General features: G+C 54.9%; 1 protein-coding gene across 1 annotated transcript in view; it reads left to right on the top strand.

Moving 5' to 3' along the window:
* Window positions 1-17,146, top strand: part of ARSG (arylsulfatase G) — a 90,357-nt gene that overhangs the window by 56,899 nt on the left and 16,312 nt on the right. Inside the window, exons 8-9 of the mRNA XM_008049241.2 lie at window positions 7,920-8,028; window positions 14,794-14,914. Of these exons, the coding sequence (XP_008047432.1) occupies window positions 7,920-8,028; window positions 14,794-14,914 (230 nt within the window). The remainder of the gene's footprint in view (window positions 1-7,919; window positions 8,029-14,793; window positions 14,915-17,146) is intronic.

Below are 17,146 nucleotides of genomic sequence, written 5' to 3'. Positions count from 1 at the left end.
AAATGGCTTCCCTGGGATGGTTTGGGTTTTGCGGAATGAGCAGGAATCAGCAAGGGACTTGCTGGGGCACAGGTTCTGGGCGAGGGCGACAGCCCAGACGGGGGAAGACCAGCGCTCTCCCTGGCCGCCCCGTGTCTGTGTGTCCAGAGTCTGTGGCGGCTGAGTGGAATAGGGAGAGACCGGCAAGGGTTCACAGGTCTTTTCTTTCAGGCGAACAGTTTTGGCTTTAATTCTAAAAAAAGTGGAATCATGGGAGAATTTTAAGAGTGAGAGCAGCATTATTAAAATTTTAAAATTAGCCGGGCTCGTTGGCTCAGCCTGTAATCCCACGCTTTGGGAGGCTGAGGTGAGTGGATTGTCTGAGCCTGCGGGTTCGAGACCCGCCTGGGCAGCGAGACCTCATCTCTACAATAAATCAAAAAATCAGCCGGGTGTGGTAGCGCATGTCTGTAGTTCCGGCTACGTGGAAGGCTGAGGCGGAAGGATCGCTGGAGCCCGGCAGGTCGAGGCGGGCCACCGCACTCTAGTCTGGGCGACACGGTGAGACTCCAACTCAAAAAAAAAATTTTATTTAATTGAGGTGAAATCTACGTCACATACAATTAACCATTTAAAATGGTACAGGGCAGTCACTTTTAGCACATCACCAATGTTGTGTGACAGTCAATTCTGTCTAGTTCCAAAGCATTTTTACCACCCCAAAAAATAACCCCCTACTCTTAATTTAATTTAATTCATTTATTTATTTTCTGAGGCAGGGTTTCTCTATGTTTCCAAGTCTGGCCCCAAACTTCTAGGCTCAAGTGATCTTCCTGCTTCAGCCTCCCGAGTAGCTGGGACTACAGGCGTGTGTCACCATGCCTGTTTTTTTTGTGTGTGTGTGTAACTGTTTTATTCAAGGCTGGGTGTGGTGGCTTATGCCTGTAAGCCCAGTGTTTTGGGAGGCTGAGATGGGAGGATTGCTTGAGCCCAGGAGTTCAAGACCAGCCTGGGCAACATAGTGAGATCTTGTCTCTACAAAAAATAAAAAACATTTGCCAAGGGTGGTGGCACACACCTGCAGTCTCATCCACTCAGAAGGCTGAGGCAGAAGGACTGCTTGAACTCAGGAGGTCGAGGCTGTGATGGTGCTACTCCTCTCCAGCCAGAGTGACAGAGTGAGACCCTGACTCAGAACAAAATCTAATTTATTCAACCCCATACCTCTTAAACAGTTGCTCCCACCGCTCCCCCAGCACATTATTCAATTTTAAAAGAACCCTCTAACATTCAAAGCCGGCGCCAGCATTTCCAGGATTATCTCCACATTCAAAGAGTGCCAGGGTTGGAAAAGACCTCAGCAAACTTTGTTCTAGCCACCTTGCTGGACAAAAGAGGAAACAGGCTGAGGTGGATGGAGGGCTTCCCCGCAGCCAGCCTGTGGTCGAGGGGGCCGTGTTCTCTGACCACCACAGGCTCACGCCTCAGCCCATGTGACTGCTGTTACTCACACCTTGTCATACCGGACTGACAGCTCAGACTTCCGGAAAATCCAGTCTTGCTTCTTTGAACCTCATACTTGTCCAGGAAAATGTCATTAGCCCCTGTGGCAGGCTGGATCTTTCTAAATCTGTGGGAGGCAGAGTGGAGGGATGGGAAGAGCTGATGGCTTTGGAGGCCCGGCCGCTTAGCGAGCTCAGGAGCTCAGCTTCCTCTTGTGCTGTGGCCCCGGTCATTCATTTGTGTTGTCCAACTTTGACTGGTGTCCATGGTGTCCCTGTGGACCCTCTCCACAGACTGTTGGGAGACCCTGCTGGGATCCGGCCCGGGAGGCTCCCAGCCTTGCACTCGGCCTCTAGAAATACCCCTTATTAGACTCCATTTCCTCATTCTAACCACATCAACCTGGCTGGGCCCCAGCAAGACAAGAATGGGAAGGGGCCTTGAAACTGCACTGCTGAACTCGAAGAGCACACGGGATGTGAGTCTTCTGAGGGTTTCGGGAAACTTTGCTCTGAAGCAGGATTGCAGCCCCTTCGAGATAACACTCTTTTCCGGGCAGAGCCTTCCCGCAAACGCTGTGGCTTGATGTGGGATCTGTGGGGCGACGCGCTGGAACCTGGCGAGGCCAGGGCTAGAGGCCATTCTCCTCTTTTCTCAGGAGTCCGCACGCGAACTTGGCCTCGAAAGGCTGTGCCTCCTCCTCCCTGCCTGGAATGCTGCTGGGGCTCTGAGAAGCCAGGCAGGGCGGGGCCCTGCAGGTCAAGAGCCTGGGGTCCCTCTGGACCACCGGCTCCTCCCCCGATTCCTCGTCAGGGGGATGTCTGCACATCTCACTGCAGGGGCCGGTCTCAAGAGCCGATGAAAGAGAGAAGACAGTCGATGTTTTCGCAGCAGAGAAGGACAAACAGTGCCTGAGCCACGCAACTTGCTCCCGAAGCCAGCCTGCTCCACAGGGCCACGTGCTGTGTCCCCCGGTTCTCGGGCCCAGCCCCCCTCCTTGCCTCCTCTCTCCCTTCCGGGCGAAGCCACCCGGCTCAGCTGATGGGATGAGGCAGCGTCTCCAGGAGTCGTCTCTGCACCCTGTGGTGCGTGCGTGCCTGCCGAGTGAGAGTGCTCCACTTGGCTTGGCCTGTGCCGCAGAGATGGGGAGAAGCAGACCGCGGAGGGGGAGGGGAGCCGCCCTGCCTTCTCCCAGAGGGCTCGAGCTGCACCCCTGCTGCCTCTGCCCAGCCCGCCGGAGGCCCGACCTCGCGGCTGCCCTCCCGCCTCCACTCCAGACCTGCTTCCCACCCAGGACAGAACCGACACCTTGTTTTTCCCCTAAATGACGGCTCCTCTGTCTGGAAAATCTTTTCTTGTTTTTTTTTGAAGAGCAGAGCTGTTCCTTCCTCCCCTTGGTGATGAGGAAACATTCTGTGGAACTTGGCATCCGCAGCTTCTAAAGACCTTGGTTGTTTGTAATTCGATGCTATCAGGTGGTTGCATAACCTTTCCCACTGGGAAGCCGGCTCTTCATCCCGGGCTTCCGTCCGCCTCGGGGGAGGGGCAGGGGCGGGAAAAGCCAGGGGTGCTGCGGGGTGAAAGGGCAAGGGACAGGGGACCCAGGTCTGGGCTGCAAGGCTCACTTACGTGAGGGTTTCCTTCTGCCAGCCTTGAGAAAGCAAGACCAGCCCCTCCCCTTCCTCTTCCTCCTCAGCTCCTCAGGACGAAGATGGTCCACTTCCCCTTGATGAAGAGATACAGTTTCTCTTCCTTAGGACTTTCTTTCTTTCCTTCTTTCTTTCTTCTTTTGAGTAGGAGTCTCACTCTGTCACCCGGCTGGAGGGCAGTGGCACGCTCACAACCACTGCAGCCTCAGCCTGCTGGGCTTGGGGGAGTCCTTCCGAGTAGCTGGAACTACAGACATTCGCCACCATGCCCAGCTAGTTTTTTGACTTATTGTAGAGACGAGGTCTCATCAAGTTGCCCGGGTGGGCTCAAACCCGTGGGCTCAGGCAATCCTCTCACCTCGGCCTCCCCAAGTGCTGGGATTATAGGTGTGAGCCACCGCGCCTGGCCCCTTATGACTTTCTTGATAACATTTTCTTTTTCTCTAGCTTACTTTTTTGTAAGAATGCAGTCTCTGCTGCGTGTGACATGCAAGGTACGAGTTTATTGGCTGTTTGTGTGGCCAGTAAGGCTTCTGGCCAACAGTAGGCTCTCGGTGGTTATGTTTTGGGAGTCAGGAGTTGTCCGTGGATTTGCGGCTGCACAGGGCCGTCTCCCGCACCCTCCGTGTTTTTCGAGGCCAACTGTACCCTCGTTTCCCCGCTTCCTGGCTGAGGTGCTTGGGCCGGAGGGAGGCCAAGGCCACATGGTTGGAGGGGTGGCCCTGGAGTCAGAACTCAGATCTGCCTGCCCCGGGGGAGTCCCCCTCATCCCTCTCCTAATCCTCCCCAAGCGTGGTCCTCAGGCCGCGGACATCAGAACCACCTCGACTCAGAGCCGCAGAGCCCAACCTCAGACTTATTAAATTAGAGTTTCCGGGGGGAGTACCCAGGAATCCAGATTCAAGCCAGTCACATCCTGGTGATTCCACCATGGAGGAGTTTGCAAACCCCCTCATTCGCAGCACTGCCTTTCTGACTCAGTGGAAGACGGCCGCGGGGGCCCGGCCAGAGAGGCCGCGGTGGCTCCGCGTGGGCCGGGGGCTTTCCTCGGCCTGCTTGGCTTGGTGCATCATGGGAGGCCCCTCACTTGCGTTGCCTGGGAAGAGCAAGTAAGCAGATCTGTGAATCATGGTTCTGTTTATATTTTGGTTGCTGAGGCTAAATATTTATTGCTTTAAGTAAGAGGTTCTGCTTTAATGGGAGTCATAACTAACCGCAAGGGCATCGAGATGCCTTCCCCTAGCCATAAGACATGCGTTTCTCGACAGAAAGCCAAAGACAGCTCTCACTTTTCGTGCACCCGTGCCGATCAAAGTAGGAAGACTTGTCTAAACTAAAAGATTGCTTTGGCAGTTGAACAGTGACTGGCAGTTTAGTTTATCAATTAACCATTGTTCTTCCTTGCTGTAACTTGCAGTGTCACATCGAGGATGGTCTGGCAATAAAGGTGTCAGGCGTGGGCAGTACCAAGCCCGTGGCGATGAAAGGCATAAGCTGTGTCGAGTCTGAACCCTGCCTTGCCCTTCTCCCGACCCCTCCCCCTTGCCCTCCGCCCCATTCAATCACCAACAGAGCCCAGGCCACCCGAGCCACAGTCTCTGGGAGAGAGACTTTGGCATGGGCATTTCTAAGACGCTCCCCTAATAATTCTAATATGTGCTCAGGGATGGGAACCACCGCCCTGGAAGATTTGGTGGGTGTGGGTGCTGACTGTGCAGTTAGACTGAGATTCAAATGGCTGTGCCATTTGCTAGCTGTGTGCCCTTGGGCAAATTACTTAACCTCTCTAAGCTTGGTTTCCTCATCTGAAAAATGGGACTGAGAGTGTCTAGCTCAGGCTGTGTGCAGTGGCTCAAACCCGTCATCCCAGCACTTTGGGAGGCCAAGGCGAGAGGATTGCCTGAGCCCAGGGATTCGAGACCAGCCTGGGCAACTTGACAAGACCTCGTCTCCACAATAAATCGAACACGTAGCCGGGCATGGTGGTGGGTGCCTGCAGTTCCAGCTACTTGGAAGGCTGAGGCAGAAGGATCGTCTGAGCCCAGCAGGTGGAGACTGCAGTGACTGTGAGCGTGCCACTGCACTCCAGCCTAGGCGACAGAGTGAGACTCCAACTCAAAAAAAAAAAAATAGTGCCTGACTTGAAAGGTTGCCATAAAGATTCAGTGAGATAATGCAGGGGAGGCACTTAGCATTATGCTGAGGAGAACTTAACTTGGTACTTAGTAAGGGCTTGATCAATAGAAGAGATTATTGTTATGACTGTTATCACTGTCTGTCACTTGGGTGGGTTTCCACTGGCAGGAGCAGGTGTCCCTGAAGAGTCCTGGGGGGCCGGGAGTTGCTGTCCTGGAATTCAGCCTTGGCTGGCGCACAGCAAACTTGTTCGACACAAGCCAATGCATCTGATAATTCGACTCTACAGCCCTGGGGACTGGCAGAGAACGCCTATTGCATCTTTGTAAGCTTTGTCCACTCCTAGCAGGGCCAGTGAGAAATTAGGATTTGGAGCAAGACAGTATCCACGCTGTGGATGACAGGTAATTATTTGGTAACCGCTCACTCACCCTCTGGACTCCTTCAAGATGAGCTCCTTTAGCACACAAGGCCTGTGGGCCTGGGCCCATTCACACGGTCAAAGTGGATACGCGTGTCTTTCTGTGGAAGCCGGGGGGCCGAGGGACAGCGGCACCAGCCAACGAGTCTCCCCAGCAGAAGGAAGGACTGGCCTGGGAGGGGCCCCACCGGGGGCTTCTCTTCGCCGGTCTGTCTCTCTCCTCTTAACTCTGAATCTTTGCGAGTGAGTTGTCTACTTTGTAGGTGATACACGGTTTACAGCTGTCGGAATTCTTCCGAATCTGTCCAGCTTTCAACTCTTTGCTGGAATAAGACAAACACGTTGAAAGAGCTGTCTCTGAAAAATGTGCTAGGGAGTCAGTCACTGACAAGAGAGCGACACAAAAAGGTTGTGGCGAGCAAGCGGAATCCCCGTGGCGAAAAACAACGCGGGTTTATTAACCGGGGATCAGTTTACCCTTCTGGAAACGCCCTGGAGGCAGAGACCAGATCCCGTGTGCTGACCCTGGGCCCATGGCCTGCCCCCCTGCAGACACAGCTCCTGCCTCCTGTGGCCATCAGAGACAATGGCTTGTTTCTTGACACTGAAGTCTTCACCTTTCCTTAGCATCTGGTCTCAAAGGTTAAACCATTTGAATGCTGGGCACCATGGACAAGCAAATAAACAGCTTCAAATTCTCACCCACCCATGCCCCGACCTTCCACGCAAAGGCCCATCACGGGGGCAGAAGTGTCCAGAAAGCCCCAGCCCATGCCACTGAGGATGCACTCTCCCAGCTCTGTGGCCTTAGGCTGGGACGTGAGTCACATCCCAGAGCCACGTGGACGTGTGTTATGCCTGCTGCAGTTCTGGATTTCCTGGGCTGTGTGTGAGTAATTGGAGGGGACTATATGTGTTTATGGAGTCGCGGCCCTGGGTGGAAAGAATGCCTTTGAGAAACGCTGGCCTACATCAAAGAGTTTCTCACTCGCCTGCAGAGACTCCAGTGGGTTTTTCGAGGCCCCCCCTTAAATGTAAACGGCCCCTAGGACGTGAATTGTTTCGTGTTTGCTTCTTACTTCAACACTTGGGGGACTCCAGTGAGGGTTATGAAAAAGACTCAAGAATGCTGAGCATTTCCGGTGTGGTGTGCGGGCCAGGGCCATCAAAGCTTCCGTGCACAGCAGTGCTAGTGCAGAACGACAAACGCCTTTGTCCTGTTCCTCCCCGCGGCCCTCCCTTCACAACTACTTTTATTATTCACACCAGCCAAGCAAAGGGAAGTTGCATGACCGCGGTGTGTGCAAGCCACGTACGGCACTTGCCCTGGAAGGGCTTTCTACACGCTAACTCTGTGGAATCCCTGGCCCCTGGCTCAACCAGGATGAGGGTGGGGTGTGTGTGGGAGTGGTGGGGACGGTCATGGTTAATTCAACGCAACGTGCATTCAGGATGTTTCCATAAAGCATGACCTCATCTCTTCCAACCCGCTGGCCATCCTTGCACTGGTGGTCACTTTTGACTTAGTGGTTACACAAGTAATTCCTTTAATTACCAAAGTGGAAATTCATAGATTGCACGTAGTTGGTTCTAACCTTCCCAGGAGGCAAGGGGTTGGAGCGCTTACTGACGCTGTCTCCATAACATCAGAACAACTCATCAATTCAGGGAAAAACAAAACAAAGCAAAACAAAATAAAGCAATAAAATCCATGTCAGATCAGTTGCTGAGTGCTGGGCAGTTCAAATAGCTGGGGAAGTTTTCCCCTTTATCGCTTTTTAAAGAATTGTATGTTCTCACCCTAAACAGGCAGTCACGTTATGATCAGTAGGAAGACAGACAGATTCGTTTATTCAGCAAAGATCGTTAAGCACCTATGACGTCTTGCGTGAACAAGATCAATGACGTCTCATGGTGCAGAGACACATGACAAGCAAGTCAAGAAACATACCAGAACCTTGATAGCAGTGAAGGTCTCACGAAAGCAATGAGGGACGTGATTTAATAGAGCCACCGAGGCAACTGTTTCCATGTGAACACCAGTAAAATAAAGCATACGTTGAAAGACATTGGCTAGTGGGGGAAATATCTGGTTCTCAGAAAAGTCACTCCTTTGTTGGGGTTACCGGAAAGGGTCACAGAGGGACTGATCTCCCAGAGACCAGCTTTCGGTGAGAAGGAGTCTCGAGCCATCACCACTGAAGAACCAACCGCCTCCCTTTCTCTCACAGGGGGAAGTCCAGCCAAGCAGACGACCTGGGAAGGAGGGCATCGGGTCCCGGCACTGGCTTACTGGCCTGGCAGAGTCCCAGTCAACGTCACCAGCACGGCCTTGTTAAGGTATGAGACCCAAACGAACTACCTTGAGATGCTGGGGGTATAGCAAGGGAAGTCAGGGACGCTTGGGAGGCTGGAGGCCTCGGGAAGCTCGTTAACCACCTGCCTTTGCCGGGAGGTGCCAAACCTTCCGACGGCCGACAGTAGCAGCTGGGGGGGGGGGGTAATAGTGCTGCGGGACTTAGGCAGTCCTCTGGGGATAATGCCTGAATGAAGAGGGGATTGGGTGGGTTTCTCATCCACCAGTGTGGAGTCCTGACTGCGTCTGCTAAAGAGAAGAATTGTTGCCCCTGGCCTGGCTGACGAGGGGACTAGATCACTGGAGCCCTAATCATTTCATCCTTGGGGTTAAGGCAGGTGCCCTAGAGGTGGCGTGAGAAGCTAGCATGTCACCGGCGATCCAATGGTCCCAAGAAAGGAGTTTAGATGTCCACTTGCCTTGGAGGGAAGGGAGAAGAATGAATCCTTAGGTGAGGACATTCTACCTTCCTCTGGCAATGAAGCATCTGCAGTGAAGGGAGGCTCTGGGTGCTTCCTTTATTAGGAGGGCCATGGTAAGTGTGCTGTCTCACCACCACTTTTGTCTCTGAAGACACAGGAGGCAGCCTCTATGGTAAAGAACCTGACTGTGGTGGGTCCATCTGAGGGCAGCGCCTTTACAGCTACGTAACCATTCCTTATAATGGGGATATCTTAACTAATTCAGACAGGGGCTTCCTGTCCATGGCTCTGCCCTGTGTTCACTAACCAGGGGGACCCTTGGAGAATTGTTCGTGTTCTCAGAGATTGGGTCTGCTTTATTAAATTTCTTAGTTTCAAAGGTTCTTTGCCACTAGCCCTATGAGTTCTGACATAAAGAACACAGCCGAGTAGGGACAGGCAGGATTTGTTGGCATCAAGCTTCCCTGGATCCAATGCGGGGAGGGGGGTGATTCAAGCCCGGGGAGAAAGGGTCAACAGCTCTGATGGCCAGAGTAGGGGATGGGCGGGCATCACCGCTGGCAGCCTGTGGGCCCCCAGGAACTCTGGGCCAGCCCTGTACAATCAGGAGGGGGCAGCATGCTATCAGCAGGCACCAGCAGGTGTGGCAACAGCGGCATGGCCTGGAATCTGTGATGTCAGGCTGCCTGGGAAAAGGGCCAGGCAGGCTGCTTTTTATAGGCCCGACTTGGTGCAGTCAAAATGCTTATCTAGAGGGGCCAAGTGTTCACGGGTTGGGCTGCACGTGCACAAATAACTCAGCAGTCTCTCAAGGGATGTCGCTTCTCGCTGGAGAGCGGTGTTTGTACCTACATTCAGCTGTGGCACCATTCCATCACATTACATCGTCTCATCGATCATTCAGAGCCTCGGAGGTGACAACGGACCGAGGGGATGGTTGGTGACCAAAGGAAGTGAGTTCTTGGTACGAGGTAGCATCTGCCTAAGAGCTCCTGGAATTCCACCAGGACAACGCCAATACCCCATCTCGGTGCCGCTCATGACTTCTTTGGGAGGATAAATTAATCCAGACCGCAGCCTGCCGGCCTGCCTCCACAGGGTCACCCTCCTGCTGTTACCCGAGTGAGTCCGTGTCAAACAGGGTGGGTAGGTCCTCCTTACTGCCCGGACAGGCCGCTTTCCGCACCGGCCTGTGGCACAGCTCTCCTGAGGATGGCATTATGACCCAGATGCAAGAAACGGTTGCTGACACTCCATGCTCTTGGGAGCCCAGCCCAGCACTCCCGCTCAGACTGCTCATCTCCTCCCCTGGAACTTTGTTCCTCAGAGGAACATGGGTCTTCTTCCAGATCAGAGGTCATTCCCTTAAGCCACCAAAAGCTAAGGCCAGAGTTTCTGAAACCCATATTCCAGTGGCCCTGAGGAATTCTGGGTGTCAGAGAGTAGCCAAGTTTTGTCAACACTCGTGTGAACACAGAAGAGCGAAAAGGAGGTGTGTGGGGGTGGAGGGAACACACCCATCCTCCTGGCTGCGGGTTAGAGAGAGCCAGCGTTAACATTCGGTGTGCGCCTAGGGATGTCATAGGATTAAAGAGAGGTCTTCCACGGGACCTGTTCCAAAGCCTGGTGACGCAAGGACAGAATCGGGACCACTCATTCATTCAACAGGTGTTCACTGTTGTGTGCCACTGTGGATCACACCTTGCTGCAGGCCCAGGGAGGCAGTGGTGAAGGACCGGGTCCCCCTTGGCACACTGGTACCTCTGTTCTTTCTGAAATCAGTGCTGTTGGGGCCATGCTGGTCTCCACGTGGGACCTGTGGTGGTGGGTGCCATGGAAGCTGCCCCCAGATGTGAGCGTAGACCAGCCCCTCCCCTCTCCACAGCACGGCTAAGACCAGGAGGGGCTGGGGCCTGGCTATCCTGGGGATAATGACAGGGAATAGCAGAGCAGGAACAAAATTAAAACTAAATGCATAGAGAAACGTACAACTCGGCGCTGAAAAGGAGCCGCTCCCGCGTCCCGGGGACGACTTCGGCTCTTCCACAGAGGACGGTCCTCTTTCCACACCCTCACTGGTCCAGGCCCTCTGTCCAGGGATCCCTGATCACCTCCTGCTCACTCTACATTTTTCCCCAGATCGCGGGTCCTCAGCTTCTAGGAAATGTCCCGCCCTTCTGTCCCCTGCCTTGGCCCAGGACACACTCCTTCCCGGGGCCACCTGGTACGGCCTGCAGTTCCCACGCCTGCACGTCCTGGAGTCCAGTCTGTCCGGAGCGAGCCGCTTTGCGGCCTCCGCTCCCCGGCCTCCTGCCTGCAGGCTTCCCGCCACTGCCCGACCTCCACGGCCAGGCTCCTGTGGCACCTCCTTGGATGAGAACACAGATGCGCACGCTTCCTGCAACCACCTTTCAGAGCCTGGGCCGGCCGCGGCCACAGGGAGAAAAAAGGAAATATTTTCACAGGGACAATGCAGCCTGCAAAGACGTCACCCCGCCCACGTGTGTCAATTGCAGAGCGTCTCAGCTCTCTCCTTTCGTGAGTCGGCTCTTGGCTGCCCGCCTCATGGCCAAAAGGCCCACTGAGGTGGGGTCTCCTCCCTTCAGAAGCCGGGGCCCCCTTTCTCTACCAGATTCACGAGGTGCAGTGCCAGGGCCCGTGAGACTTGGGGAATTTCTAGTTTCTTTTAAAATCCAAAGGAAAAAGGATGTTTAGGTGGAACAAATGACTTAATACACACTATTCACATAGTCAACTTTACAGCCATGCCGTCATAGAATACCCTTTTTACTTTTTTTTGGTTTTTTACGGAGGAAGAGACCATGAGAGCCGGAGTGACTGGGTCCTGTGAAAGCCCTCTGCCGCTCTGCCAAAAGCTGGGGGCTGAAACGCACAGGAGAAACTGGAATATGTGGGTCTGGGCTTTGGTTTCGTCTCTTTCTCCAGGGCTTTGAAGACCCCGAGGCCCAACTTTGCAGGGGGGGTTGGAGGCTTGGCGTCGCTGGGGTGCCCTTGCCAGCCTTTGCAGGAAGGATGCTGCCTCCAAGCTCACATGCAGGCTGGGGCCCCGCCCTGGGATGGCATCGGCAGCGTGTGCTGGGGGCCTCCCCTCACCCAGGGCTCAGCCCAGGGCTTGGCTGCTCCCATTACCTGAAGAAGGGCTTTTGGACAGCCCAAGCTCTCCGACGCTGGACGGGGCCGCTGAGCACCTGAGTCATTGGTCATGTTGAGGCTTCTCTCGAGGGCAAGATGCTCTCCTTTGTGCTCCGGGCGGACTGGGAACCCCTGAGGTCCCCACCCAACTCTGAGACACCAGGCTTCCGTGAGCGTCAGACTCAGCGCTCTATCATTTGGGTGCCAAACCTCAGAATAGAGGGGAAAAAGACAAGATGGAAAAGGAAAGTGCACAATGCTTTCCAAATCTAACCCAGATCCTGTTTCTCTTGCTCACCGACTGGGCCCATCTGTGATGCTCGTCTCTCTCGGGGCACCGTTTAGAAGAAACATGAACAAAGAGCCCCAAACCACCGTGCCCTTTTCAGACTGCTTTGTGGCCCCCTTTGCCTTCTGGTCTGTGGCAGGAGCCTTGGACTCCGGACAGGTTTCTGGACTGTTCTCTGCTCTGTGGGTGCTGACTCTGCATTCCTTGACTGCATTCGTGTGGGAGGCTGGTCCTGGAGCCTGTATCTCGAGAGATAAGCCACCAGCTACATGGATGGCGAAAGCCAGAGCCAAACGGAAAGGCTCTGTCCCGTGGTCAAGATCGGGTGTGCGTGCAGGCAGAGGCAGAGCCTGGAGGGGAGGAGGCAGAGCGGCAGGGCAGTCCCTCCACAGCCCCACTGGAGGGCACCGAGCTCCCCTAGACCTCAGAGTGGGGGAGGCGGGGAGGTGCAGCCCTGGAGGCTTCCCCACAGGGTAGCCTGAATTCAGCAGCTGTGCCCAGCCCAGGGATGCCAGGGCCTCTTTCCTGGGGAAGCCTCGCTTCCCGTCGGCCCAGCCCTCCTGGCTCCAGCAAGCCCCATAGACTCTGAGTTGGCCTGGCTCTCAGATAAACAGCTGTTGAAAGGGCAGCGTCTCAGTCCGTCTGCATTGCTACAGAGAAATACCTTCAGCCGGGCTCAGTGGCTCAGCCTGTAATCCCACGCCTTGGGAGGTGGAGGTGAGTGGATGACCTGAGCCTGCGGGTTCAAGACCCACCTGGACAACTCGATGAGACCTCATCTCTACAATAAATCAAAAAATTAGCTGGGCGTGGTAGTGCACGCCTGTAATTCCGGCTACTCAGAAGGCTGAGGCGGAAGGATCGCCGGAGCCCAGCGGGTCAAGGCTGCGGTGGCCGGGAGTGGCCACTGTACTCCAGTCTGGGTGACAGAGTGAGACTCCAACTCAAAAAAAAAAAAAGAAAAGAAATACCTGAGACTGGGTAATCTGTGAAGAAAAGAGGCTTATTTGGCTCACAGTGCTGCGGCTGTACAAGAAGCTTCCACATATGGCAGAAAGCAACTGGGAGCTATAGTGTGCAGAGATCTCATGGCGAGAGAGGAAATGAGAGGCAGGGGAGGTAGGTGCCAGACCCTTTTTAACAATCAGTGTCCGCCTCCCAAACTACTAGAGTCAGAACTCACTCATTATCTTGGGGATGGCACCAAATCCTTAATGGGGGAGCCACTCCAATGGCCCAAACACCTCCCCTGGGCCCCACCTCCAGCACCAGCGTCAAGTTTCATCCTGAGGTTTGGAGGGCCAAATAACCAACCTACATCAGGTAGCCTTTCAGTTCTTGCTGGAGCGTTTTTCCAATGTGAGCACAGTAGGCCAGAGGGGAGATGTGCCCTTCAGCTTTGAAAACGCACCGCACGACTTTAAACCTCACATTCACAAGGCCCGCCGTGTGATCGCAATGGCTGCCTTCGGGGGATGGGCTATGTGTGCATTGCTCTCTCTTTTATATTTCTGGATGGCTTCGTTTTTTCCCAATTTAAGCATTCACTATCTTGTAACGCGCAAAGAGAGCTCAAAGAAAGGAGAGGGCTGTTTCACAGACCTCGGCCTTCAGAACAGAGACCAAAGCTCCGTGAGACAGAGACTCAGGGAATGAAACGTGAAGTGAACATTCCCTTGCAGACAGCTGTCACACTGCGTTCCCTCTGAGTGAACAGCTGTGGCCCAGCTGGCAACAGGTGGAGCCTTCCGTTCTTAGAATGGGCGTCCCCGGGAATCGCGACGACACCGACGTCCAGGGAACGCTTGCCGGGCGCCAGGCCTTCTCCTCGTGCTTCAACCGTCTGGCCACCGACGAGGCTGGCACGGATACAGTGGTCCCCCTGACGCCGCAGGTTTCGGTTCCCTGTGGGCAGCCCCTGCTCAAGAACCCTGCCTGGAAAGTTTCAGAGATAAGCAATCCGTAAGCTGTAAGTCGTGCGGTGACATCTCACACCGGCCCTTCTGTCTCTCCCGGGACACGAGCCCTCCCTCGTCCAGTGGGTCCACACTGCAGACGCTCCCTGCCCATTAGTCACTCAGTAGCCATCTTGGTATCAGGTGGCATCACAGGGCTTGGGCTAAGGAGCCCTTATTTACCCTGGTGGTGGATCCAAAGAGCAAGAGCAGTGGCGCTGGCAGTCTGGAAATGCCAAAGGGAAGCCAGGAAGTGTTTTGCTTTTTTTTTTAGTGACAGTGGGAGTTCTTGACTTACAAGGAAAGAAAAAAAATATGCTGAGGCTGCTAAAATCTAGAGTAAGGACAAATCTTCTACCCATGAAATTGTGAAGAAGGAAAAAAAATTCATGCTAGTTTTGCTGTGGCACCTCAGGCTGCAAAAATTAACAGCCACAGTGTCTGGCAAGATGGGAAAGGCATTAAACATGTGGGTGGAAACGTGAGCAGAAAATATACTGGGGCACGGCAACCAGGCTGAGGACCATCCACGACTGCGGCGTCAACCGAAAGTCTTGAAATGGATCTCCCTGAGACGGGGCAGATGCATTCTATTGCTAGCATCATGCCCGTTTTAGAGAATAGGAAACGGAGGCATTCAGAAGCTAGATGGGTGGCAGAGCTGGGGTCGGAGTCCAGGCCACACCCGGCTCAGAGCCTGGGCGCTGGACGTCTGCACCTTCTGCCTCAAGGAGTGGAAATCTAGGTGGAACCAGAAGGAAAGACAGGCAGGTGGAGAGGGCGGCCCTCGGGGGTGAGGGGCGAGGGCAGGTCGTAAGGGGTGAGGGTGGCCAGCGGCTTGCTCTGGGCTGGGCCGGGTGGCTTGTGACCCTGCAGAGCCAGGAAGGCAGCAGGAGATCTGGGGCCCATGCAGTCTGGTTCCCTCTGCAGCGTGCTGGACATCTTCCCCACCGTGGTGAGCCTGGCCCAGGCCAGCCTGCCCCGAGGCCGACACTTTGATGGCATGGACGCCTCCGAGGTGCTCTTTGGCCGGTCGCAGTCTGGGCACAGGGTAAGTGGAGCTGGTTCGCCCCACACTGGGCTCTCCGGGAGGCAGGGCTGTTGTCTGTCCCCTTTGTGCAAACAGAACCATCCTCAGAGGATGCACGCACGTGGCCGGTGAGACACAGGGCAAGAATCTCCGAGAGGAGAGCCTTTGAGAGGAGCCCTCCTCCCACCCTACACCCCTGAGAGCAATCCAGCGTGTCCATCCAAATCTGGATTTCGCCATTTGGCTTCGGGTGCACGTGCATGAGTGCCCATTTCCTATAACGTACAGTTTCCCCCACATGTATTTAATTGAATGACGTGGGACCCCAGCATGCTGTGTTGGGTGCGAGAGATGACTAGTGTCTGTGACTTGTTGATTGAGAGGCCCCGCTCTGGAATAGAAGCTTCCTGAGGGCAAGGTTCCCAGCTGTCAGGTTCACCGCCGCGCTCTCAGTGCATCCAGCCCACACTCGGTTCACGCGAACTGGATGAGCAAATAAAGAATGAACGAGCTAATAAATGAGCGAAAGACTTCCTGCATGGCAGGCCTGCAAGTCCGCTGTGCCCTGTGTCCTCCGGCTCTGAGGGTCCGGCACCTGCGCGGCAGCTGGTTCTGGACCAAGCAGCCGCTGGCCCCGGCTTTGGGCTTCTGCTTCTCCACCTCGCCCCTCAGTGGATCCGCTTCACACTCGGAAGCGACGGCTGGAATGTCAGGCTGGGTGGCCCTCCTCCGTCATTTCCATGTGTTTCCCTTTTACCCGGAGGAAAAGGAAGAGGAAGACGGGGAGCACGGAGGCCCCTCTGCAAGGCTCCTCAGTCTGGGACCCACCCGCATCTGTTGGGTCTTTGCCAAGGGTCACACGGAAGTGACTCAAATGTGTGCAAGGGTGCAGCTGTGCCTGACGTGCCCCTCCCTCCACCAACCCAGCAAGCTGGAACACGGGCCTCCACGGGCGTCCGTGCTTCCGAGCACGGGAATGCCGTTTTTCGGGGCTGTCGGCGGGGCCTGGAAGGGCCTCCGAGGGGGTCCTGCTCCTTCTGGAGTTTCTGCCCCCCGAACCGAAGGCCTGGCCTTGCCCTTCTCCCGACCAGGAAAGGCCCTGCAGGAAGACGGTTTCCGCTCCAGGCTGTCAGCAGTGTGTGACCCTGGGGAGTGTCCGAGACGTCAGTGGAGGCACTGCGGGCCGGGGGTTTATTGCCATGGCTACTGACAGAATTGGGGTCACCAGGAAGTGCCTCGAGGGCTGTGGCCTCTTCGACTCTGTCGGTCCTGCCTGAGGCTTCCTCGGCGCTCGCTTCCGTCCTCGATGCTGGCCTGCTCTGGCCTCAGCGTGGCGCAGACCCGGGAGCCCCGTCCTGCTCGATGTCTGGCAGGTGAGCCGGGAGCCAGGAGCCGGGAGCCGGGCAGGAGAGGAGCGCCCATCCGGACATCGTCATGGGGTGGGTGGCGCCTGGCCGCTCGGCTGGCCTCAGGGCTGCCTTGCTGCTAACCGCCTGCGGCCCAGAGAGAAACAGCCACATGTGCTGCTTGGGGGATGCCGCTGGTGGCTTCTTCCAGCGTGAGGGACTGGCGCCTGTGGACCACACCCAGCCTCCCAGAGCCGGATTCCTGCAGTGGCGGCGAAGACGTTGGCGCTGAGACTCTGGAGCTGGAGTCCTGAGTTTGGGTTTGGCCTTGTCTGGTCCACTTTCGCTACTGAAGCAAAGGACTGAGACTAGAGACCAGAATGAGTTGTCTCAAGTGGGAATAGCTGTGAGAGAGACCAGGAGGTGAGGACATGCACTCAAATGCTATGCACACGTGCATATGTGTGCATATGTCTAGTCACACAGGTCTGCACACATACATGCATACATACAAGTATACACATGTATAAATATGCGTGGCTATGCACATGCATGCAGACATATCTATATGCAGATATATCTAGACACACACACGCATATATCTATACAAATACACACATGCATGTATAGGTATGTATTTTTAATTTTTTGTTAAATAGAGACGGATCTCACTCTGTTGCCTAGGCTGTTCTCAAACTCCTGGCCTCAAGCAATCCTCCTGCCTCAGCCTCCCAAAGTGCTGGGATTACAGGCACGAGCCACTGTGCCTAGCCCACATATGTATTATTAAATAAAGGCAATATATGTTCACACTCAGAAGTGTCCTGGGTTTACCAGGATTCTGGGATGGGTTGGATTAGAAAACTCTTCCAGTTTCTAGAAGCGCAAAGTAACTACTGGATATTCA

Source organism: Carlito syrichta, unplaced genomic scaffold, assembly GCF_000164805.1.
Source record: "Carlito syrichta isolate Samal-C Ts95f unplaced genomic scaffold, Tarsius_syrichta-2.0.1 Scaffold130827, whole genome shotgun sequence".
Taxonomy (NCBI): Eukaryota; Metazoa; Chordata; class Mammalia; order Primates; family Tarsiidae; genus Carlito; species Carlito syrichta.
This window is presented reverse-complemented; position numbering and strand designations above follow the sequence as displayed.